Source organism: Heliangelus exortis, chromosome 11 (assembly GCF_036169615.1).
Source record: "Heliangelus exortis chromosome 11, bHelExo1.hap1, whole genome shotgun sequence".
Classification (NCBI taxonomy): Eukaryota; Metazoa; Chordata; class Aves; order Apodiformes; family Trochilidae; genus Heliangelus; species Heliangelus exortis.
Window position 1 is genome coordinate 15,250,145 of NC_092432.1, and position 25,180 is coordinate 15,275,324.

Below are 25,180 nucleotides of genomic sequence, written 5' to 3' on the forward strand. Positions count from 1 at the left end.
GAGCCACAAGCACAGAGATGCTTCGACTCTTAAAAGCCCAATTAACTGACATCTCATCCTACTAAATGAGGAGAAAGATAAGAATAACTTACCTCTGCCCAACTCTTACTTGGAGCTTTAGACTGTTGGCCTCCAGTTTAAGCTTAAGGCACGCTAGGAGCCTTGTAACATGCATTTTCCTTGCCAAAAACACTTAAAGGGAAAGGCAAAGCCTGGGCTCTCATCCTTTTCATTCAGGATGACTTGGCAGAAGCCAAAGAACCATGCAAAAGCTTGTAATGTTACTCAGTTCTCCCTTTTAACACAATCAAAAAAAGCCAGAAACTCACAGCAGTACATCTTCCCTCTCCAACTCCCTTTTTACCTGAAATCATTATGTATTATTTTAGCCTTTCACCACTATACCACCTGCTAAGAAAGTCACTTGTTTTCACCTGCTTGCTAAGGGTCTGCTACTGGAGATGGTTAGATGATCTGGAAGCATATCTATAACTGTCTCCTACTGAGCTCCTTGCTGCTAGAAGGATGGACAGCATCAACTTTCAGCAACGTACTATAGAAAAACAAGGAAGAAGAATTATTTTTTAAGTTCTTCAGTTATTCATTGACAGATCTCAAAATTCTAATAAAGATACCTACACATGTAGAAATTAGCAACCAGTATCGAAAAATTGCATTAAATTATTTCTGACGAACTTGACATATCATTTTTAAAGGTTTATCACTGCATCAAAGTAAATTAACACATATTAGCATGTAAGATAGAGGAATACATGGCAGAGTTTCCAAAAGCATGGCCTTTAGGGCTCATTTCCTTCAGACATCTATGGAGTTCTGCAATGATATACTTGAGAACAGTTTTGGTCAACAATGAATAATTTTGGAAGCTCTATGATCTATGAGGGGACACAGTTGCATTCTGCACCCACCTGGGAAGACAATCAAGTGGTGGACAGGCTCCTGCAATGTGGCCCTCCAAGGGCCCCTCTTAGCAGCTGCACATCCACATCAGTCCAAACCACAGCTTTTCACAGCATTTTTATACAGTGTGTTAACAGTGCACCCCAATGAGAGTCATTGCACATGTGAGGATTTACACAGCGATACACAGAAAGCTAATGGGATGGAAAACAAATCACAGGAGAGCAAAATTTAAAAAATGTCCTAAAATGTGCATTTTATTCCATATCATTATACAATGTTTACATACAGGTATACTTTTCAAACTGCTCAAAGAAAGTGTGAAAAAAAAGTGAGGCGAATACCAGTCTATAAATTCCTCCCCCTCCCCCCAAATCCACATGAATAATACATTTTAAAACAATCTCTTCCAAATTTATGTTTTCTCCTGAATTTATTGAATCTTTCATTTCAACATGAAAAATACAATTGAATGAATACTCAAGGTGAAATGCTGACCTACACTTCTGTATTGAGTTGCAAGAACACAATTTAAAATCTCTAGAAGCCTTCACTTTTCTCTGTTGCTTACATACCTTCATTTCAGTGAATCAGAAGGCATAGAAAGTCCAAATCCTTACAGATCAGCAAAATTCTGCTAAAAATAAATTACTGTACTAGACAAGTCCTGACTTGTCTGGTTTCAAACAAGACTTTAGCAGAACCTTGTGTTCAAAGTAGCACCATTTTCCACCTGATGTCTCTTGAACACGAGTCATTCTTCTTGTTAAAAATTGTAGTTGGCACTTGAGGTGGGACACTTTCTGCCACAGCCAGGATTCTTCAAAAGACTAAGTATACTGAATTGCTGAACTCTCTACAAAGTGTAGGTAACATTTTTGTTGGGAAATGGCACATTTAAACCATAATGTAATAAGCTTAACCCGCATATGGCTTGCCCATTTTGGTGTTTCCCTGACCCCTGCCTGATAATTTAGCAGATGTTCTTGTGACTGTGGTGAAACTAAAAACATATTTATGGGGTTTCACGGCAAGCAGGTGTAAAAGTAATAAAACAAACAATGTGGTTGCTGCTAAGAAGGTTTTCACATGTTGTTTAACTCCAGTAAAGTTTGATCCAGCATCACATGCATACTAAGGTTTTCTTCTTTGGCATGCGCCACTTTCTCTGTTGTGGGATTAGAAAATTAAAACATGAATAGCAGTTCTTTGGAGGCACTGATTCATAAAACATGAAGGCATGCAATCATCATTTCTGTTGGAGGGTTTAGAAAGTTAAGAAATGTGCATGCACATAAAAACCGATGCCCCCAGACAACACAACAAGAGGGAATTCCAAATTCATAAATCAAATGACAAGTAATGCAAGTTTAGGACTGTTTACAGGCACATTTGTTAAGAAAATGCACTGTCAACAGAGCTGCAATTTTTCCATGTTCTGGAAGCTTCTGGTTATGAGGTTATAGGGTAATGAATAACTCTTTTTTTTTAATTGTTTTTTTTTTTTTTTTATAGGGCAATAAAGAAAACAACAAAGTTCTTTGCAGAGTGATACTTGTAAGTTTAATTCAGAACTTGCAAAGAACATAAAAATTAAAACTAATCTCTTCTTCAGTGAAGTGACTGTTAAGAATTTTTTTTTCCTAGAACATAAAATCAAAGTTAGTAGTTTTATGTTGCATGCACACTTTATAGAAGAGTCATTTAACACACTTATTTAATACAATAAATGAGCACAATGTTCTATAGCTGCAACCTACCAGAATCCAGTGATAGTAACTTCATACTAATGCAACCATACCTTTAAACTGACCGTGTGTTTTCAGATGGAGCTCCCATTCCTAGCTTGTTTGTCTGGTTTTGGTTGTGTTGTTTATTTTTTAAGACAAATACAAGCTCAATTCATAATATTGCCTTAGTCTCCAGATAACAAAACAGCTATAACTATCTTTTATGTCTGTTCTGAAACATGGACATAAGAATCCTGGCAAGTATTTTTCTTCTGCCCATGTTCTAGTAAAAATTTCAGGGCCAATTCATGGTCTCAGGTAAACTGAGTGTCCCTCTACAAAGCAGGCTGCTACTTTTTGGATACTGCCAGCTTATGCTGTAGCTATTAACTGATGTGGAAAGCATCTCTTGCACAGCCAAAGAGCTTACTGTTCTCCTCCAAAGTGGATGTGTATAAAGACAATGAAAAGCTTCATCCAGAAGAAGCATTTTCATGCTTTTCCAACAGAAGCTGAGAATGTAATCCATTAATTTCCCACAGAATCAACAGCTTGATAAAAAATAAATAAATTTCTAGGTTTCTTGTTCATTTCTATATTTACTGATTCATTCTTAAAGAAATTTGGAAGTTGGCATTTTTAAACCAGTTAATAAAGTCACACTAAAGTTTAATCCTCATTCAATGCCAGCTTTAGTTCATTAGTTAGGCGACTGTTTTGCTCAAGTTGCTGGTAGAGTTGGTCTGTACAGGCAGCAAGCAGGTTAGAAGGGAAAAAAGAGGCAGAATGAAGACAGATTAGACAGAGAAAACAGTTAAATAAGAGTTATTAAAGAAACTGGTCACACCACAGACAGTTCAGTAACAAACAGAAATATTTTACCTTTGTTTCTAGAACTCTAGTAATTAAATAGCTACTCCAAGGAACAGCCATTATAACCTTTATAAAAACTGGCTAAGACTCCTGCTGTGGGGAACAGCTGTGAGACAGGTTGGGAACAGAAATGGAACAACTGTAGACGTATTCCTGGAAAAAACAACTCCTGCTTTTATCTTTATGTACAAAACGTGGAAGATTTGTTTTATGAGAAACATTTTTCTTTCTAAGCTATTTAAGCTGTGGTGAAACTTCATCTTTCAGTGCAACTATGTCACAACCAGGATATGTGAGGGCAGGAGAGATGCTAGTAGCCAGCTACCACTAGGTCTGACTCAGCCCCTACTCCTTTCCTGGGAAATCTGATAAACTGAAATTGTTTTTTTGGTAGGGAAACATATTTCTGTTACTGGTATCAACACATTTCAATACCTTTAAGTTGTCCAATTTTATTTCATAAAAAACCTAACCCAAACACTGAGTGAAAATGAAATGGAAGCATGGAGAGGATGGTTCACATTTGTGGTCAAAGAGAACAGCCACAGCTATGCTGTGGTGTGCATTCAGTGAGAGTTGTTCTGCAGAGTGAAAGAAGGTTCCATCTTGGGTTTTGACTGTCTTGTTTTCTCAAACTGTCCATATTCTTCTCAATAGTCTAGATTCAAACTGTGGTCCTGACCTCTTGATCACAGATAATTCCCCTACAGGAAACGAGTGTTTCTGATTCTTTTCCACAAGATTCCTAACAGCTTCCACAGAAAACCTCTTCCCTTGCAGGCTCTGGACACAGCAATAACAAAGCTGTCCTGCCAGATGGTCTGTAGGACATACTTGTGCAGTGAGCAGCTACTCCTTGTGGCCTCCTTCCCAGCCCAAACACCAACAACCAGCTCAGTAAAACCAGGGCACATTTCAGAGGTCTGATCCTGGACTGCTAACAACTGGGTTTTGTCTCTCTTTTCAGGATAATCACAGCATGGTTTGGGCTGGAACATCACATATCACAACATCAAAACCTCAGAGCACCTAAGATTTCATTTTGCTTGGCAAAGCATATTTAGCTGTTATTAAAAAATGACAACCTAATTTGAACCAAGAACTTGGTGCTTACCTTCATTACAGAAAACTCCTCTCTTTAATTGAGCCAGAGATTTAAAGTATTTCTCAACATCAAAAACAGGACTAAAACCTCCAGGTAAAGCATGGAAAGCATTTACTGAGTCTACCTACAGTCAGCCCTCAGTTACCTACAGGCAGACTCTCTATGTTGCCATTTACCAGGGGGTAGAGCCAAGACCTTAGGCCAAGCAGGGAGCCCAAGCTCTGGTGAGGCTCAGTCTCAGCAGAGAGCCAGAATGGGACATCAGAGCCAGGCTCCTGCCAACAAGCTGCACAGACATGACTAGCCATGGCCAGGCCTCCTGGGATGTACAAATAATGCACAGGTCAGAATATGCTGCAGTGAGAAACCATACCACCTCTGTGGAGCCAGGATCAGCACAGCAGAGCCAGGTAGAAATTCTGCCTGCAGCCACCCAGGTATCTGCATTGCACTGCCCATTTCCAGTATTCTGTCTAGCAGTTCATGACCCTCCCATGCAGAGCTGATCATGTGTGTTTGCAGAAAAAAGGGAAGATTTTGGTACTGACATTCAAAGTCACTGTGTTTAAAAGTTCCTACGTAAGATTTTGCTTTTTTCACTTCCCTTAAGGAACAAGAACATTGCAAGGAACTGAGGGGGAAAAAACAACCAAAACACACCAAGAAAAAAAGGGTTGGAGTTGCAGTAGCATAAATTACTCTGGCTCAGCTGACAAGTGACAGCTGACCACATTCCCCAGAACTCCTGCATTTGTGAAGTTAACCATGTTAGCTTCAGTCATTTTACAAATGCTCATCCTCTACATTTGGTTAACCTCCACAGTAAACATTTTACTTCTCAGCTGCAATAACCACTTACTGTATCTCAAATGCTGAGAAGGAAGTTATTGACCTTCAATTACCTGAAGTACCTGTGACTGCTGATACATATCCTGCACTTGGGCTCCTCCCCATAGCCCAGAACATTAGGACTGTCACAGGATAAAAAGCTGTGTTGAGACAAAATTTTCTGAGGATAGCAGGGGGGTGGACAATACAGACACCTGCAAGTCTTATTTGGGAAACAGGTTTTGGGAAGGGGAAGAAATCTAGCCTTAACTGCACTGCTGAATAATCTTGAAGTTTTAACAACACAGTAATATTTATATTATTCTACAAGCTAGAAGCTAAAACTCAGCTATGCTATGATGAGTTTATTTAGCTGTGGTGATTTAGGAACTTCAGCAATAAATACAGTGAAAGGCATAAACAGAAATCAATCCTGTCTACCCGGATTCGCTTGAATGTGAACTGATATCTGTATGTTCCACTTTACAGCAGATTCATTTCATTATTACTGTAATGATGAGAATTTTCCTAATCCAGTTCTGAAATCTCTCATGATTATGCAATTCAAACTCACAAGTAAGCTAAGCATGACTGGAAAGCTAAGGAAATCTCCATGCCAAACTTCCAATCCTATCATACCACTGAAGAGAAGTATATTGACAAAAAAGAAACAAAAAGTTAGCAAGCAACCAAGGTATGAAAGAGGAGAAAAATTTTTTGCAAGAAATTTAAAGGACAACTTTTGGGTGGAAAAAAGAAATCAAAGGTGTTTTCTAGTGCCTTTTCAGATCTGTCTCAAATTTTATGTTAAAGAAAAATCATATTTATAAAAAGACAAAGTCTCCAGCATCAAGCTAGGAGAAAATTTCAGACTTTAGTGAAAAATCTGGAGTCAAGGACTTAACTGCTCTCTCAGCCACACTCTCATCACCAAGTGAGCCCAAGGAAGTAGTGTTCTTGCAGATTCTTGCCCAACAATAAAACTGGAAAAATTTGCATTATGTATATTTGTCATTCTATCTGCATCAGATTTCGAGAAAGACTAAGACCATAACTGGTCAGTTCTGATCTCCAAATACCAAAAGTAGTACTCTTAACCCAGAGACTATCACAGGCTTTGCATTGTCAACATTCAGGCTAAAGTGCTGGCAGAAGAAAATGGAAACACCAGAAAAATGGTAAATCCCTAACAGCAAAATACCAATTTTTATTAATAACTTATATAGTTATTTAAATAAATAAAAGGCAAGGGAATAGCAAAAGGGATACAGCTGGGATGTTTATTTTACATTGAGAGATGAAGAATTTCTGTACAGCAGAGCACAAGCAGAGAATGTTCTGAGGCAGGTGCTAAAGGAACAGAGTCAGCTAAGCTAGAAAACAGGACAATGAGCCCATGAAACATCCAGAGCTTGGAAAGATGTTTTATCCAACCCGATGAAGATATCTTTGGAGAAGTGAAGCAAAGAAAATTATCTGCATAAAAAGAAAAAGTGAGATGAGGTAGAAAATAAAAAAGGTGCAGTAAAGACTCCTCCCCCCGCCCAAAAAAAGAAAAAAAGAAAAAAAAAAAAAAAGCAACAGCACAGCAAAGCCCAACATGCCAAGACAACTACTATAGAAACCATGCTGGGACCAGAATGCTAAAGTTAAGTCCTCATGTACCAGTAGAATACATTTTAAAGTCTGTTTTCCACTTAGAAATAGCCAAATACAAGAAATACTGTAATCTCTGTGCACAGAGGAAGAAAAAGTAAATCTATCTGCTTGATAAGCCATTGAAGAAAAGCATATGTTAGGGGGGTGGGTGGAGAACTGAAAAATAAATATAAAAACACAAAGCACACATAGTAGACAACATTAGACCCCTACTCAAAAGCTGGGAAGTAATGAACAGATATAGGGTTGGGAAAAAAGCAAACCAACATTATTTAAAATATGGTGCATCAAAATATATTTCAAGCCCTAAGCAAAGCTTATGTCTTGCTGAAAACATGCTAACTTCCAAAAAGAAACACTGGGACTAAACATCACACCTCACAAGCACAGGAGCACAACTCCTCCTCTTTCCCATTCAACTGTGCAGGGTTCATGCAAGTGAAAGATGTGTGCATGGGAAACTGGATTCAGCACAGCTGACCTCTGTTCAGTTTCAGGTTGATGGAACACTGAATGGACAACTCACACCTCATAACTGATCACTCTTCTGCTTTCCTGCTGCCTAGTATATCTTTATTCCTTATGACTCAAGTGAATATTATCACTTGAGTTCTGGTATATGCAAATTAAATTTCCACTAGCCTTCACAAAATATGCAGAAGCAACCTACAATTCACATGTCATTTTTATGGGTTTAAATGACAAGGTATTTTAAATTGACTTCCACAACTGTAATTTCGTGATACCAGCTGAAATTTTCTGAGCAGTCAAGGAAATTAAGATAAAAACTTTCTACTGCCATTAATAGAGAATACAGCTGAATATAAGTTTTTTTTTAACTTTTGTAGAAACTTTGCCAGAGAAAAACTGTGACAGCAGAAGAATATGCTCTGGATGCAAATGTACAGAGGCAAATTTCTTTGGTAAACTGAACATGATTGGCTGGGTAGACAATGCTTGAACAGAGGTAAACCAAAAGGATAACTGCAGAGCTACAAGCAAAGGGCAACCACAAGATACAAGGATCACAGATACAGAATGAAAAAGTAAACACGAGCTTATCAGGCAGCTTACAAAATCACCATGAGTATTTACCAGGCTAGGCAAAACACTCACCCACACTCTGCCACGGTAAAGAAATTGTTCATGGTATTTTGTACACCTAGTCTGGCTAAAGAAACTCTACAGGGGGAGTGTAATTTCACAAAGGCTGGAACTGCGCAATCAGTGAAGGCAGGGAAGCAGGCACAAGCTGGGAAGACATTTACATGGAAGTCATATCGTTGAGAGCGTGGTCCAGCTCCTCACTGATGGCTTTGTACTTCAGTTTCTGAGCATATAGCTCATCTAACGTTCCCCCAGGGGAAGGCAGAGGTGTGCAAGGAAATGGAGGGTGATCGCAGGATGGAAGGTGAAGGTGGTGGCAGGGGACACCATCCAGAAGCCGTGGGAAAAGGGAAGAGCGCACAGAAAGCAGGTGTTGCAACAGATAAAATAAAAATTACAAAATTAGAGAACTAAAAAAAATAATCATCAATGAATAGTTTGATATGACAAGCTCATTAACTGCACCACCAGTTGGGCTGGGGGTGAGACAGAGAAAATGAAGGAGAGAAAGCATACAAGGGAAACAAAATCCATGTTTGGATGCTCTCAGGTTCTGACTTAGTACATGTTAGGAGGCACAAAGGAGCCAAGGAGAAAAAATTAAAAACGGGGCTCAAGGAGGATGCTACCATTTGTTTTCTACCACTTTTTTTTTTTTTGTAAAAAAAACCACCCTGATTTGTATGATGTTATAAACTCAGTTTCTTACAGTGACTTTTGTTCATTCTAAACACTTATCTTTTTTCTCTGCTTCCTTCCTGACTCTGTGATAATATGTTTTCAGAAACTAATTAGATACTTTATACCCTTTAGGCAGAAGTCAGCCTACCATACTAAAAAATCAAGCTTCTTAAAATCCTAAACTTAGTGTAATGCATCTGGATAGTGAATTCCATGTAACTGAACTTCAAAGCACTACCAAATTTTTTTCTCTAGAGGGAGAAAGCACATCCTACTATTCCACTGCAGTTCTCAAAGTTTTATCAAGACCTTAAAACCAACTCCCTGAAGTTAAATATACTGGCCAACTGATTATGTGTACAATCCAGTTGCTTTACTCAAAAACAGCAGCTGGCCTATGCCACAAAGTGCCTGCCCTGACATGCACTTCCTCACAGTAATACATTAGGTTAGCTTGCTACATTCCTAATTACTTTTAAAAAGAACATAGCTTTTCATCAGCTTTTAGTAAGGTAACAATTATAGTACTTATTATCTAATCACTTACCCTATACATTTATATACCTACAAGTAGAAGAGTACAAAGTAAAAAAAACAAAAGGAGTCTTGAGAGCATGACAGGAAAAGGAACAAGCAAGAGCAAAACTCTGTTCATCTGAAACATTTAAATAACCAACTCATTTCAACTGGAAAATATTTTCCTTATTTTACTCTTTATGCAGACCCATTTATATAAGTGGGACAAGTCAGGTGAGTAGAAGTAGGTACTGAAAAAAAAAAACAAACAAAAAAACAACCAGAGAATAAAAGATCTGTATTTCCACAGTAAGTGAGAAAAACAAAATTCCATACCTTCTAGGTCATCAATGCTCTTCTCCAGCTTGGTTACTGACCTCTCAGCAAATTCAGCACGGGTTTCAGCCTGAAGCCAAGACAAATGCATGCTACTTCAGGAAATGCACACAAAGTATTTATGAATAGAGGAGCAACAATTTAAATGAGGAGAAAAATAAAATGAGAGGAGGCAAATAATAAATTGATCATAATTTTCAGGAGAGAAATGTAACACTGAACTGTCTCTGAAATTACACGTTCCTCTATGGAGCGTCAAAGTAGTGTTTATAATGAAGGACTCAAAGTTGCATTGGAAGATCTGTTGTAAAGATTTGATTGCTCTGATTTTACCTCCTTCAGTTTGTCAGTCAGGACTTTAATCTCCTCTTCATATTTGTCTTCTTTCTGTGAGTACTGTAATTAGAAAGAGAATGGCTTGTATTAGACCAAGTATTATAAATACACAAAAAAAATCCCCCCACGTTCAAGACTCTCTTCTAAGAGATCTACCATATACAAGAAACCAACATGGGTATAAATATATTAGGTTCACTTAACAGACTATGGTGATTCAGTTTATTACAAGGGTCTAATTTCCCTCGAGTTACATTCCAGTGCTACCAAGTGGGAAATGTTGAGTAGAACTGAGTACTACCATTCAAAAGAGGAGGGTCACTTGGAGAAATTTGAATTTAGCACACAAGTGGCATTTCGAGGGACATTCTATAAGTAATATTTAATCCTGTCAAGACTACTTAACAGAACATGTGGCCAAATAATACTGACCTATTTGGAACTAGAAGGAAAGGTAGGTTCTGGTAAGAGCCAAATACAAATTGAGTAGTAGGTCCAAATGTTTCTGCTGACAGTGGCTTTGCTGAAACACTGCAAAGTAATCAGCATATGAGGAGAACCCTATGGGCCAATCCAGATGACAATGAAGGGGACACATTCTCACATAAGTCTCTAGCCTACCTTCTCAGCCTGAGCCTCCAGCGACTTCAGGTTGTTGGTCACAGTTTTCAACTCCTCTTCAAGCTCAGCACATTTGCTGTTATTTCGGAAGGAAGGCAGGAAAGGGGCGGATGGAAGATTCAGTCAAGCAAAAGAAACAGAAGAAAACAGGGGGAAAAGATAGAGAAAAATGAAAATAATTACAGAGCAAAAGAATGCCTCAAAAGCAGCTGAATCTGTCACAGATTCAAAGTGACTCTTTTTGATGTCAAATTCAATTGCAAGCGTACATTAAGACGATGACTAGACAGAAATTCTCTACAGCCCTAGGCTTACACAGAAATATTGCCAAAGCCTTTACACATGAGACAGTTCAGCTTCTTTTTGGCTGCACAAGAGATCAGTTTTAAAGATAAAAATGAATAAACAAACAAAAAAGAGACCAAAGAAAACACCAAAGCAAGATGCAAAGAGAGTGGAGAGTGTAGTGAGCACTATTTGGTACTACTGAGTGAGCTAATCAGCTATGGAAGTCTTGGGTTGCAGTTAAACCTAAAAACTCTTTATTAGTATCAGTACCTTAACCTCTGCAGCCATTAATGCTTTCAAGGCCTGATCCATTATTCTTAACTGTTCTTCCAGCTGTCGGACTTGGCTGTTAGTGAACACATGAAATGCACAAAAGCCATTCACAAAATCAGTGCGCAGGTACAGCATGCAGTGACAAAACACGCGCACACACATATGAACACATTTACTTGGCTTTGACCATTTATTTCAACCATTAAACAAGCAAAACATATCTCTGAGCTGAACACACAGTGTACTGCCCATGTTTCATGCTGTTACAGTTGTCTTGTAGCACCTCACAAAATTCAGCACTTACCTTTCTGATAGCTCAGCACGTTCTTCAGCCCGCTCCAGGTCACTCTCAATGATCACAAGCTTACGAGCCACCTACAAGAAAAGGCAAATGACAATCAGGGACATAATGTTGCTGCAGTACATGTCACCTGTTCCTAGAACCTGCAAATTTCAACAGCATGTGTGACTCTTCCCATTTTTTGGTCAACACGTGTTTTGATTATGTGACATCTTCATTATTGTGATCTTTTGAGTTTAAAAGGAGGGAAAAAAAAAAAAAAAAAAAAAGGAGTAACAGGCACAGCCTAAGGGGCTTTATAAACAGATGACCTGCACTCAAGAACTGACCTCTTCATACTTGCGGTCAGCCTCTTCAGCAATGTGCTTTGCTTCTTTAAGCTGGATCTCTTGGATTTCCATTTTCTCCTCATCCTTCTGGGCTCTGTTTTCAATGACCTTCATTCCTCTGAAAGATGTGAAAAACAGGAAATGCAAAGTTCAGGGCTTGCCAGTTTATCTTTAGCTCTACTACTACTGGAGTGCAACTTTCAGGCAGGTGTACTGAGGTGAAAGAAGTACATCAGACACTTGATTCATCACACCACAGATCTAGCCCTGTGCATTCATGCTCCAGAAGTTCAAAGGAAAGAAGCATGTCTTAGGAGGAAAGAAGTTTAATTTGTTTAGGTCTCACCACAGTTCAGTTGTACTATTCTTTTTCATTTTAAATTGAAGGAAAACTGATGTGATAGAAAGATAAGCAAAGGGTCTTGCTTTTAAAGACCTAATAAGATGACTAAAGACATCTGTGCTTTTACACTCAACTTGAAACAGCATGTTACAGCCCCTGCAGGACTGACACACATTATGTTTACGGGCTAAATAGAGTTTTGCCATGTCAGAGCCCTAGAGCACTGAAGCTTTCTGTGCTCTGCATAAACATAATTTAACTCCTTCAGAACAGGAAACTTTGCATATTGCCCCTTCCATGCATGTTTGATCCAAATTCTCTTGACTATTTCACAATGCACTGTGAATCTCAAGTGCTTTTCAGTTCAACAAGCTGCATTACTAGTGAGGCAGAAATCCCTATGCACATTATGTAGGATTCTTTCCCAATAAAAGGTACTACCATAGACACGAAATACAATTTGTAGAAGAGAGATCTTTCAAAGCCACAAATCTTGAGTTCCTAACTTATGTTATGTACTTCTGGAAATCCCTGTCTAAATCTGAATGAATTATCACGCTCTCTCTCCCCTTTGCTCACCTCCATGTACCAATCTTACCATCAGGAGAACCAAAGCCTTTTCCAGCCAATAACTTTGCTATTGTCCAGGGGAGATTTTCTACCCACAATGAAATCAAGAATCACCCGAGAGCATTAGAGCACACATCATCTTCAAAAAGCTGTCATCCAAATAGAAAAGCCTGGGTTGGGCCAAGCAGTTTTCCCAGGATGTGGTATGATACATTGAAAGCCTTACTGCACTTAAATCATACCTTCACAACCAAAGCAAGAAAAAGAATCCAAGCCTACACATTTTGGACAAGCTGTAACTGAAGTCCTCCCAGACAAGATGTAACTGAAGTCCAGGCAGGCAAAGGAAGAGTGGATTACATATGCTCAGTGACATAGGAGTGGTTTCATGTTTCCCTAACCCACACCCTGGCAATTACCATCTTTGTCAGAAGAGTAACAATCCATTCAAGAGCTGCCCCACCCACCTCTCACTCTCATCTGCAGCCTTCTCAGCCTCCTCCAGCTTCTGCAGGGCAGTAGCCAAGCGCTCCTGAGCCCGATCCAACTCTTCCTCAACCAGCTGGATGCGTCTGTTGAGAGAAGCCACGTCGCTCTCAGCCTAGCACAGGAAGAACAGAAATGAAGTCACAATAAGGCACACATCACCTCTTCTAGGTTAGCCCAAGTACCTGCTAGTGCCATTTCACAGCACTTCATTAATTTCTGACTTCATCCACCACAGCACCCATACACAAGAGAGGTACATGGCTAACTGAATTGTGAAGTTATTTCATAACAGAGGAAAAAGTGATTAATGATTCCTTTAAACAAAGCACATTGAGGACTGTACGGTTTGTACTAGAGAAAATTGCACTGGAAGAATTGTACCCCAAATATTTTCTGTTATTGTATTTGCTGACATTAGTCCATTGTAATATTGCCCCTCCCCCTTATTTAAGCTCAAGCTTACCACCCCTTTATTTATGATCTCTTGCTATAAGAACTGTCGCAGTATTTCCTTGAGTTCCACAAGATTTCAGTGTAAATATGCAAAAATACTTCTAGACATTCTGGCATTTGTAATAAGACAACTGACATGGAGAGAGCATGAGAATATCCAAGAGATGCCCAAATACACAAGTTTTGCTTACAGGCAAGAGTTGACGAGGAAGACACAGGCAGAGGCTTCATCTCAGAAGGGCCAATTGCCTAAAACATTAAATTTCCACCCCCTCAAACTTGCCCCAGATTTGCCTCTCTTGCATTACCTGTTACCTTAATCTTCTGTATAACACTTGCACCTCATCTGCCTCTTATTTTTACAGGCTTTTACTGCTGATGTTGTCAAACCTTACACTTGCTTAAGCTGTAGAGTAAATTCTGCAACAGCCTTGTCGTAGTAACCTCATTATTAAAGCTTATTTCTTCCACAAGGATATTAACTGCAAAATACAGATCTAAAAGGTCATTATTCTAAGAAGTTAATTACTTCCAAGAATAACAGTTTCTCTTCACTAGCACTTAAAACGATCTTGCTACATATGAGGAATTTCACAGATGAATTTCTGATGATGTCTAGTTGAGGCAGGGGAGAACCAACTATCAAAAACAGATACCATAAGTATCAGTTTGGTACTTCAATTAAAAGGTCAGAGAACTTAGTTTTTGCCTTTACTAACCAGGAGCAGCTGGATAGAGCCAGCCACAGCTCAAATTTTGTACATACCATAAATAAGAGTAACTTGCACACCAGACAATTAAACAACCTTCAACAAAACAGTCTAGAATGCACCACTAGAATGATTGGAAGTAACACGTACACAGGAAAGCAAATCTATAGATAGATAGATAGATAGATATGAACATTAATGAGTACTGGGCATGTATAACCAAAAGCAGATGAGACTGCATCCTTAGAGATCCACAATATAAGCCCAATATAAAATCTTCAGCTATGTAATCAAGCAGTAGTACTCCAAACCTTATTCTCAGACTTCTGGCTATAAGCAGTAAGAATTTGAACATTCTCAAAAGAAAACAACTTTTCATAAATGCTACCCTTTGGAAACGTGTAATGTTACAAGTTAATTATTATCATGTCAAGACTCCTCATTGTGATAAGAGCATACAGTATGCTTAGAAAACAGAGGGTGGCTAAAGTTCAATTTTTTACTTCCTGCTCCAGCAAGGGTTGACCAGCCAGCCTTATATGGCCCAAGTTATTCTTCTGCAAAGCAGGACTTCTCTCCTTATATGGTAAGGAAGGAAAAAACCCTAGTGACATTAAGGGGCACTCCCACAGCTAACAGACAAACATAAACTCCTGCGCTTTTGCCACAGCACATATTTTTACAATGAGCAATGACATGAACAGAGGGTTACCAGAGTTATCAGAGTTACCAGAGGGTGTTAATTATTAGTGCTGTAAGAGAAATTCTGCTTCCCAGGAGAAGTAAGAAAAATGCATTCCAAAAATGTGATTACCAACAGCCCCCAAAGATGCACAGACTCAAATCAGAAGAGATTGTTTTTAAGGCCATGGCTGGTAGTCACAGCCCTGGAACTTCTAACAATCTGGTTTAACAATCAAAAGCTGTAAACTGTGATATGTTTTGGCCACAGCCTTGGCTTTTTCATTGTCTGCATATCTGTACCTTGCACAGGAACCAAAACAAAAAAAAACCCGAAAACAATCCTGTGGCCACGTGCCACAGTGTAATGTCAGGCATCACACTAAGGGAGGGGTCAGATTCACACCTCAGCTTGCTTGCTGCAGTGTTCTCAAGGCCTCCTTCCTCAAGCATTCAGAAACACAGCTGTGACAAAAAAACCCCAACATATACAGTTAGAATTACAGAGGAGGTACAGGTCTTGCATGTGCTTGCAAGTTCAGTTTTCTGCTTTTACTCACCCCCCAGCATTAACTCCTCCAAACAAAAAATTCAAATACCATGTAAATGTACTGCAGAACTTCACAGCATACACCAACTCCAGGGAAGAGACAAACATTAACCTTTTGGATCCTAATCTTATAGCAATATGGCTGAGCTCTAAGAAGAGGACTTCACCAGCAAGCTGTGATCACTTCTCCAGCATTACTCCTACCACAAAAGGTGACATAATGTTGTTTAGATGTTGTTTAGATAATGTTGTTTAGAAAAACAGATGCAACTGAAAGCAGGAAAACTGGTGTCTTGTACTCCACAAAACTTAGAAAACAAGTACAGGTGGGTTTTTTTGAAGACAGAAACCCCTTATGAAACATGTTAATGACTGTGACATGATTCCTCACTGAAAAAAATGGGTACGTGAAGTAATTGCAAGAATGCAGCAGTTACACAAGCACAAGGAGCCATGTTTTGCCCCTTGTGTAGATCACCTGCAAGTACTCAGAAAGCTCTTCTTTTGAGTTTGCTGCCCAGAATGTGTAAAAAGCTCTATTTTATAGGGAAATGAAACAATCGCCACTTTTTCTACTGTAATAAACTACATCAATAAGCAGTTTTTTTCTTTTGCATCACTTTTATGCAACCACTGAAGACGCTAAATTCACCACAAAGGCCACTGTACGTTTTACAGCAGGAAACATTAATTACAGCCACTAGAATTCCCCAAGGTCAGTGGCAAGGCAAACAACAACCCTATCATTATTTTGCTGTAACTGCCACCAATAGCAACATCCCTCTGCTACACGCGTCTGTGCCACTCGCACCTACATTGTCTCTGCCTAAACCCGTGCCTACTGTTCCTCTGCCATCTTAGCCAGGAGTTTTGACAAACCAAGCACACTGCAGATGAACAGCAACAGGGGCCACAGGACTGCACTGCCGGGGGGTTTTCAGGTACTGTGGGTAAGTACTCTGATGTGGCCATGACAGACTCAGTCCCAAGTACATCGTCTCTCGACAGTCCGCACGCTGCCCTCCCACCGCTGAACTCGTTAGGATGGCACAATCAGACAACAGACACTTAAATAAAACCCATAAAAGCTTGCTCAGTACCCAACGCACAGCACCCTTGCCTAAGTTCAACCTCATCCCATCTCAGCGCTTTACTGTTGGCCAGCAGACCTAGTGCGGTCTACTCCGCACCGCGGCTTCCCCTGCCCACCGCACCGCTGGGTGGACCGGACCGGCGTGCGGCACCAGGCCGCGGCCCGCAGCGCCCCACCCGCACCTGCGGCCCGGCCTGCCCGCTGGGGACAGCGGCCGCGGCCCGGGGCCGGGCAGGTAACCATCCCGCGGCGTCGGCGCTGAAGGCAGCAGCCGCCCGACCCGCCGGCCGGCCGGGAAGCGGCCAGGATCAGCTGCGCCCCGTCCCCACCCGCTCCCACCGGGCCGCGGCCCCCGAACCTGGCCGGGCCGAGCTGGGTGGCGGCCCTGCCTTACCTCCTCCCGTAGGGCCCGCTCCTGGTCTACTTCCCGCTGCAGCCGGCCCGCCCGCTCCTCGGCGGCGTCCGCCTGCTCCTGCAGGCTCCGGATCTTTCTCCGCACGGCCTCCAGCGAGCTCATCACCGCCATCCCCGCGTCTGGCCCGGCCTGCGCCGCCTCCCTCCACCCGCCCCAGCCCCGGAAGTCCCCCCGCGCCTCAACGCACCGCGCACCGGGGCGGGGCTGCCGGCACCGAGCAGGGAGCGGCGCGGCGTCCCGCCAGGGCGGGCAGGGAAACAGGGCACGGGGCGAGGCCGGTCCCAGCCGGGAGAGGGCTCTGCGGCGGTGCCGGGCCGGGCGGTGCCGGGCGGGCAGCGGGGCCCTGCGGGCGGTGCCGTCGCCAGGTGGGCGCGCTGGACCGGCAGCGCCCCCTGGCGACGCAGTGAGAGCGGACCGGAGCGGGCCGGGGCTTTTTTTCCCGAAACCGCCCCGGTGTGAGCGTAAAAAAGTAAATGAAAAACCCTGTCCCGCCAGCTGCTGCTGCAGTTGGCCTCGCTCCTGAGACATGGGGGGGAGAGAGGGAGCTGCGGCTGCCCCCTCCCAGGTGAGGTGACTCTGGGACTCGGGATGTGCCTGGCTTTTGCCAAGTGAGTAATCCCGGAGAGATGAGGTTTCCTCATCCCCCGGTCCAAGGCCAGTCCGGCCCAGGAAGCCGGCACACCCTCCACTAACCGACTCTTTCCTAAGGCTTGGAACTATCTAAACTACTAGGCCAACTACTGGGTCAATTGCAATGCCCCAAAGATACTCTGCATCACCCAAAAAGAGAGCCGTCCTTAAAACGTCAGACATATTCCCTGCCTACCATTAAATACAGCATTTACCTTAATGAAAACAAGCCAGACACTTGCCTACCCTCTGCCTGAGGGAAGATTGCAAAGCAAATTACCTTCAACTAGCTTTCAAACAGTTTTCCAGCAAAGGAAAATGGCATTGGGGTTGGTTAGGAAGACCTTTCATTTCAGAAAGGGAATCTAGTAGCATTTCTCTTGCCTTCATCCTAGGCGAGCTATTTCCAAATAGTCTGCATACTTTTCCTTATAAGGAATATCTCCCCTGGATCTATATGAGGTTCCTTTGAACAAGTTAAATAAACGTCCTGCTAGAAAGCTGCCTCTCATCTCTGCAGCCATACCCAGAAGACAGACATCTGATCCACATTATACACAGAACCCCTCTCTCCTGTTCCTACCCACTTACAATTCATTACCTTCTTGAGTTCTGTTTCAAAGTCATACAACTTAAACGCCACACTGAAGTTAAATCTTTTCTTATCCTTTGCTCATTTTCGAAGTAAAGTAAGATAAAAGCATGTTGTCTTTCATACAAAGTTGTTTTTTTGTAACATTTTCCCTTTTAAAACTATCCTTTGCCACCCTGAAATACCTTGGTTGCTTCATCTGTGGCAAGCCCTCTTTTTGTTATAGATTTGAGGTTAGATTTTTTTAAGCTGAGTTATAGGAAAAGGTCAGTCATTGTTTTGGAATTGTTGTGGTTTCACCTAAACCTGTAAATCAGACACAAGATTTACTCAGGGAGAATTGGACTGTACAGCATCAGCCACAGAGATCTGGACCAAAGACAATAAACTTGCAAGTTTCCATGCTTGCAGTACTTTAACTGCATGTCAGGGGCAGACAGGTGGGTGGGATGAGGGCCTGGGAGAGGCAAAAGCTCTTGCATTATTACCATATAAAGTGCTGAGCTATATATATCTCACAGCTTGCTCCAAGGACCTCTGTCCACTGAACTGCAAACCTAGCAAGTATCATCTTCCAGACAATTTTCTTTCACACAGGACTGAACTTTGACAAGTGAAACAGTTTCAGTGATTTCCAAGGAAAAAATAAAAGTACCAAGCAACAGCCTATGAGAGGATCTCAGTGAATGAGCCAAACTAGTATCTAGCATCAGTTCAAACACACACACGCCTAGAAACAGCTCTCTTGAAGACAGAACTAGCAGCCCTTGCTCTTCTGGATCTCTGTCTCTTAGATCTAGTTTCTATTAACTTTCTGATTCTTCTTCACAATCAAGTGTTTCAGCCTGAGCCATTTCCCCTATCACCTCAACAGACAATCCATCCTTTCTTCACTTTCACATCTATATCAACAAGTACACATGAAAAGCACGTGCTGAGTGAGCAGAAACCCAATCAAATGCCTCTGATAGTGTGCAAACCTCATGCAAGGAGGCAGTGCTGCATTTCCCACTTCCCTGCCCAGGAGATGCCTGGACCCCTGCCCTCAGCAAAGCTCTGGAGCGGTGCTCAGCAGGAGTCCTGGATGTCCTGTGCTGAGGGAGCCTGTGATTTCTTTACCGGGGTGGTGGTGAAAGGGATGGGGTAACTTACATCTGTGGCCTTTTTGTCAGCCAGTTCCAACTTTTCCTGTGCATCTTTAAGGGACTCGGAGTATTTGTCCAGCTCATCTTCAGTGGCCTTCAGCTTCTTTTGTAGAGCCACCAGCTCGTCCTCCAGCTGTGATACGGGCGGAAAGTGGTGGAGAGGGGAGGGCGGGCAGGAAAAGGTGCAGCAGGCAACGTGATCGTGCAAAGGGAGAAGTGCAAGTGCAGAAGAGACAGAAAAGGACAGACAGACAGAGAAAGAGAAAGAAGGAGAGACAGTTAGATTCTCTTTGCTTGTAACAAGGGCACGATACCTTGGCAGCATTCTCCTCTGCAGAGAGGAGGCTATCCTCAGACTTGTGTAGCTCTTCCAGCACTTCGTCCCTTTTATCCTCCGTCACACGCAATTGCTTTTCCAATTGCACAATGTCATCCTCTAACTAGGTGCACAAGAGGAAATATAATGCACAAATATGTTTCTCCCTGGGCTTAGAAAAGTGGGAAATTAATTTTTAAATCCTTCTCCTTTCCTCCCTCCTCCTGTGGGAACCCCCAGAAATGTGCAACCAATGTGCCACCCTCCCCCAAATGAATAAAGCCCTGGGTGTAAAGGCTTGGGGTCAGTCAAAAGGGGTCGAAGAAGTCCATGAAAATGGGACGCACATCTGGAAGGGGGAGGAGGGCAGCTGGAATCAGCCTGCTGGAGGGGGTGCACAGCTTCAGGTGTCTTGCCAAATCAGAACAGGTCTGTCAATTGCTAACAAGGTGCTCGAGGCAGCCTGCCCCAGCCGTGCCCCCATGATAAAGGTACAGAGGCCCCTGCTCCCCAGATTGGGTGCTTGAGTGCGGGGAGGGGAACAACCTTCTGGTGGTCCCCAGGGAACCTCCAGCCAGGGGCTGCCAGGGTGAAGTTTTGCCTTAGGGAAAAATCAACCAGTTCTGCAAGGCTGGGGGATGGGGCGAAGAATTCAAGAAGGTATATCGGGGAAAAAAAAAAAAAAAAAAAAAAAAAAAAAAAAAAAAAAAAAAAAAAAGGAGAGTTAGGAGCCGTCTGGGAAAACTTGTGCCCCGGCGCTAGCCGCGCCCGGGCCCTCGGTGCAGACCTGTTTGCTTCTTTCCTCCGCTGCTTTCTTATCCGCTTCGGCTTGTTCGGCTCTGTCCAAGGCGTTCTCCTTGTCCAGTTTCAGCATCTGCATCTTCTTCTTGATGGCATCCATGGCGGCGGTGGGTTAGGGCACAAACCCGCGCGAACTGCACACGAAAGGAAAACCTGAAAAGCTGCGTGCGGGACGGCTCCGAGTCCGAGACCCAAGTCGCGGCCCCTCTGGGAGCGGCGCGGGAGCGGGGCTGATCCGTGCGGGACCGAGCGCCGGCGGAGTGCAAGCGGCGGGCAAGGACCGCCTCAAAGATATGTACTTTCCCAGGGGGCTGACTGCATTCCTCAAGATATCCAATACTTTTTTGGGAAGGGTGGTGTGGTTTTTTTTTTTTCCCCTCCCTCCTTCCTCCGTCCGTTCCTACCCCTTTCCCTCTCTCACTCCCCCTTGGCTTTTTTCGGAGGCTGAGCGCTCCCATTCGCTGCTGCTTGCCATTTGACCGTAGATATGACTATATATGGGATGAGATGGGCGAGGTAAGGCGGGGGAGTAATTTGTTCCCTTTTCCAAATAGGCAGGACGGGACTTTTCGCTGCTACTCCTGGGAAGAGGAAAAAAAAAAACCAAAAACCAATAGGCGGCAGCAATCCGGTGCCCGGGGAGCGGAGGAGAAGAAGGAGGTGGCCGCGCTGCTGCTCGGGGCGGGCAGGGCGCCCGGGGGACACCAGCCCCGTGCTGGAGCCGTCCCCACCCGTGGAAATCAGAGCAGGGCTGCGGGGCAGCTGGCGGGGCAGTAAGGGGTTAAGTGCATGCACGTACGGAATGAAAGCGTTTAAAAATCTTCCCCCCGGCGGCCAGAGACAGGGGAGGGGGCTCGTACAGCGCTGAGCACGAATATCGGACTTGGCGACAAGGCCCAGGGTGGGCGGGCAGGGCTTCCGCCGGGACCCACATCGAGGGGAAGGGGCGACGCAGCCCCCTCGGGGGCGCAGGAGGAATCCGCTCCTCCCCAGGCGGTGCCGGGCAGGGCAGAGCTGCCAGCGGCTGTCCCCCGCCTGCCTGCCTCTGCAGCACCGGGCTGGGACGTGTGGCTCTGCCCCGCTGCTACACGTAGAAGGGGCTCAAACACTGAACTAACATGGAAAGGCAGAGCAGAGTCCCAAAGCCCTCAGCTGGGGCTGGGGGACACACACACACATCCATCCATCTCCTGGAGGTAGCCAGAGCTGAGAGGGATGGAGCTCAGGAGAAGCTGGGACAGAAGCTGACTGAAAAGGCGGTTTGCACCCTCTGCCTGCAACGCCAGCAAGAGACGGGCAGCAGAGTGAGAGACAATCAACAAAATAACGTTTAATGAAGCGGAGACCTATTTTTGCTGCTGGCGGGTCTCTCACAGTCCCATCTCAGTCCCCACGACACACGCTCCCCGTACAGTGCAGAAAGCAGAAGGACGTACACGAGCCCCGGAGGAGTTGGGTTGCACAAAGACAAAATTAAGCAGCCTCTTTGTTTGAGCTCAGTACTCGGAGCAGAAAATTCCCCCCTGGTGCTGTCACTGGAGCGGCTGAACGGATGTTACTTCGGAGCAGGAGGGAATGTCCCGCAGCTCCTGCCCCGAGGTGTTTGCCAGGGCAATACGGGCTGCGTTTGGAAAGCCTCGGAAGTCAGCTCAAAGAGCTGCACCATGAAGCTTCAGCTCTACAAGACTGCAAAGCTCCCTGATCAGGGTTGGGACCAACAGCTGTCTTCTCTTACTCCTGAGAAAGGCCGTATTCTGAACTCAGCTAAGAACTATACAAAGTTCAGAGAGGCTTGCAGCTAGGGCCAGGGATTCTCAGATTCTCCTGTGCTGCTACTGGAGAGCATAGCAGACCACTGGCAAAATGCAATCTTTCCTTATGCCTACACCTACTAAAAGGTGATTTCTCGCTGCATTTGGTTTAATAACCAAACTCCTATGGCATTAATAGTAAAATAAGGGTAAATTCGTGAATTAAAAGGTTTCTAGAGGGTGAAGTTCTCTTTTGTACACAGACAATATTGTTCATCCCTATCAGTTCCAAAAAAATACTATTTAAACCCATCAAAATATAAAAAGCATTGCACTGTCACAGAACATTTAAAAACACCAGACGAGAGAGAATTGAAAAAGTCTGCAGATTTAGTCACAGAAAACGCTGTAGTTTTTCTCTTTGCACTTATCTTGCTCTTACAATGAAGCCAATTAGAACAGATTAGGGCCTTTCTGAGGTAAATATATTGAATACTTAAAAGATACCTACTTACATATTGTTCAACGATCTGACTGCATTATGAAATGTATCAGTATGTTTTGTTCCTAGTTTAGGAGAACTTGCTCCTCTGCCACAAAAGATTCCTTAAAAAGTGAAGAGTACCATGGCTGGGAATTCACTGAGACAGCTCTTCTGGCTTTGGGGAAAGCAAATGTCTTGCGAAATTAAACAAACAGTATCCTGTCTGGCTAATTTGGGAGTGGTGCTGATAAGCTCCTAAAGAATTCCTGTACAGCTCCATTTTTCTAAAAGAATGTTAGCCATGACATGGGAGCCCCTGGGATACGTGAGAAAGTATGAGATACAGGGGGAAGGAAAGGAACTCAGAAGTTTTTTCAAAAAATACCTGGAAGATGCTATCACCTCAACAGAAAAACAAAATCTTGAGGTTCCACTTAGATGAAAATGTCTATTCAGTAAGCTTTGTTTATATCAAGATGACCCTGTACCCATGGGGCTAAGCTGGCTGGTAGTTATTTATTTATTTACCTCCTATAGAGAACATGCAAAGTTCAGACATGTATAAACATGCTTGCTGTACCTTTCATTAGTGATTACAATTGCCTGGAAATTTCTGTTCCAGTTGGCTAAGAAACACAGGCTTGGAAATCAAATAGCTTGTATAGTCTCTCCCTCTTTAATTGATATGTGACGAAAGACTGTACACAAATTATTTTTGTAGACTGATAAAAGAAGGCAGCACAAACTTTGCTTTTCTGACACAATGCCAAATCTGTAATGTGATGTCACTTGTTACTTTTTTTTTTTTTCCATTTGTCACCAAAGTGGCTATCTCATCAATGCTTTTTTTTTTCCTTTCTTTCTTTCTTCTGGGGAGTACCTACCACACTTGTTTTGAATTCTGTCATTTTAATTATGCTTTTTAGAAAATCAAGCAGGACAACACAAAGGACCAGAGAATGATGCTCTGCTTTTGAAATTCACTACTCCTCCTATGAGTAGGTGATGTTGCACTTCAGGCTTACTGACAATATGGTATTGTTTCCCAGAGCAAGGCTGGAAATCATTTACATCATGGTGTTTCTATCGTGTTATATATCCCTTGACACAGGCAGATATTTGCCTTGAGAAGGATCTGCTTTTTTGCTCATGGAGTGGGCTGGTCAAAGGGATTTTTTAAATTTTTTTTTTTTTTAAGAATATGCAGGAAATTACACCTAACTTAATACTACAACTGGTTATGCCAGTTCTATGAAAACATGCCTCTTAAAAAGATGATTAACGATTCAAATTAGGTCAGAGTGAGCTCATAGGCTTCTATGTGTCACTTGAAAAGTGGAGTGTTCCCTTCCAGGGAGGCAAGTATAAATAAAATACAGACTAAGCTCTCAAAGGTTTCTGAGACCCCTGCAACCCTTGGAAAACTGAACAATTGTTTTAGACAAAGGGAACAGCAACATGAGTGTGGCATGCATTAAAAAAATAGGAAATCTAAAAACCTGTATTCACCTGGAAAACCAACACAACAGCCATGAAAATAGGCAGGCTGCACAATTACATAGAGTGTATTTTATCCTGTAAGAATATCTAAAAGTTTTGCATTATGGGAGCTGAGTCACAATATTTTTAAGAGAAGAATATAAATGGCAAAACTTCCCACGGGGGAATTGGTCAGATAAGCTCCATCCATAAGGCAAGAGAAGGCCCAAAAATAGAAGGCGGGAATTCTGACGGTCAGTTCTCTGCACAGCTCAGGAGGCAGCAAGTGAGTACAGAAATACCCCTGAACGTGCCAGTCATGCTTAGTAAATACATGCTGTGACTCTGTAAAATGTTTTCCATAACATTTCTAAGGAATGCATGAAGAGCATTTTAGCTTTTATAATCAAGAACTATGAGGTGATAGGTTGGAAAATAAAGCTTTAAATTCTTCTAAAATTTTAATAGTTTTCCTCTTCATTATGAATATGCTTCTGGTTTGTCATTCAAGAAATCTGTGAACTCCTTAAGGGTAAAAGTATTTATAGCACAGTCTTCTGCACCTGCCCTGATCTATAATCCAAGGGTCTACTCAGATACCACACCAAATCCTAAGAAGCTCATGACCTAACTCATGACCTAAGATCTTAAAATAGCTCTGAGGAGACCTTGGGGGAATTTTTCTTTCTTTTTTTTTTTTTTTTTTTTTTCCCCCAGTAATCCTCCCACCCTGATTACACTACTGTTATTCACTATTTTTCAGCTAAGCAAACG

The 25,180-nt window shown here is 42.7% G+C and overlaps 1 protein-coding gene across 19 annotated transcripts; it reads right to left on the reverse strand.

The window, feature by feature from the left end:
- Positions 1–1,151: 1,151 nt before the first annotated feature.
- On the reverse strand, positions 1,152–21,045 carry TPM1 (tropomyosin 1). Of its 19 annotated transcripts, XM_071754893.1 has the most exons (11): positions 20,679–21,004; positions 19,890–20,015; positions 19,583–19,708; positions 13,285–13,418; positions 11,905–12,022; positions 11,579–11,649; positions 10,714–10,789; positions 10,090–10,152; positions 9,757–9,826; positions 8,233–8,463; positions 6,802–6,933 (listed from the first exon to the last, which is right to left on the reverse strand). In XM_071754893.1, the coding sequence occupies exons 1-10, from the start codon at positions 20,790–20,792 to the stop codon at positions 8,381–8,383; spliced, it is 981 nt and encodes a 326-aa protein (XP_071610994.1). In that variant the 5' UTR covers positions 20,793–21,004; the 3' UTR covers positions 6,802–6,933; positions 8,233–8,380. The 19 variants fall into 19 exon arrangements, with proteins under 19 accessions (XP_071610993.1, XP_071610988.1, XP_071610984.1 ...); XM_071754891.1 differs by lacking the exons at positions 10,714–10,789; positions 19,583–19,708 and adding an exon at positions 11,272–11,347 and having other exon boundaries at positions 6,724–6,933; positions 20,679–21,030; XM_071754888.1 differs by lacking the exons at positions 10,714–10,789; positions 19,583–19,708 and adding an exon at positions 11,272–11,347 and having other exon boundaries at positions 6,724–6,933; positions 8,385–8,463; positions 20,679–21,027.
- Between the last annotated feature and the right edge of the window lie 4,135 nt (positions 21,046–25,180).

Excerpts from the sequence above, each read along its gene's own strand:
- TPM1 (XM_071754893.1), bottom strand. The coding sequence starts at position 20,792 with ATGGATGCCATCAAGAAGAAGATGCAGATGCTGAAACTGGACAAGGAG. Across the intron at positions 13,419-19,582 it reads CTGACAAAAAGGCCACAGAT|GCTGAGAGCGACGTGGCTTC; the intron begins GTAAGTTACCCC and ends TTCCTGTGCTAG. Across the intron at positions 8,464-9,756 it reads GAGCATTGATGACCTAGAAG|ATGAGCTATATGCTCAGAAA; the intron begins GTATGGAATTTT and ends GGGGAACGTTAG.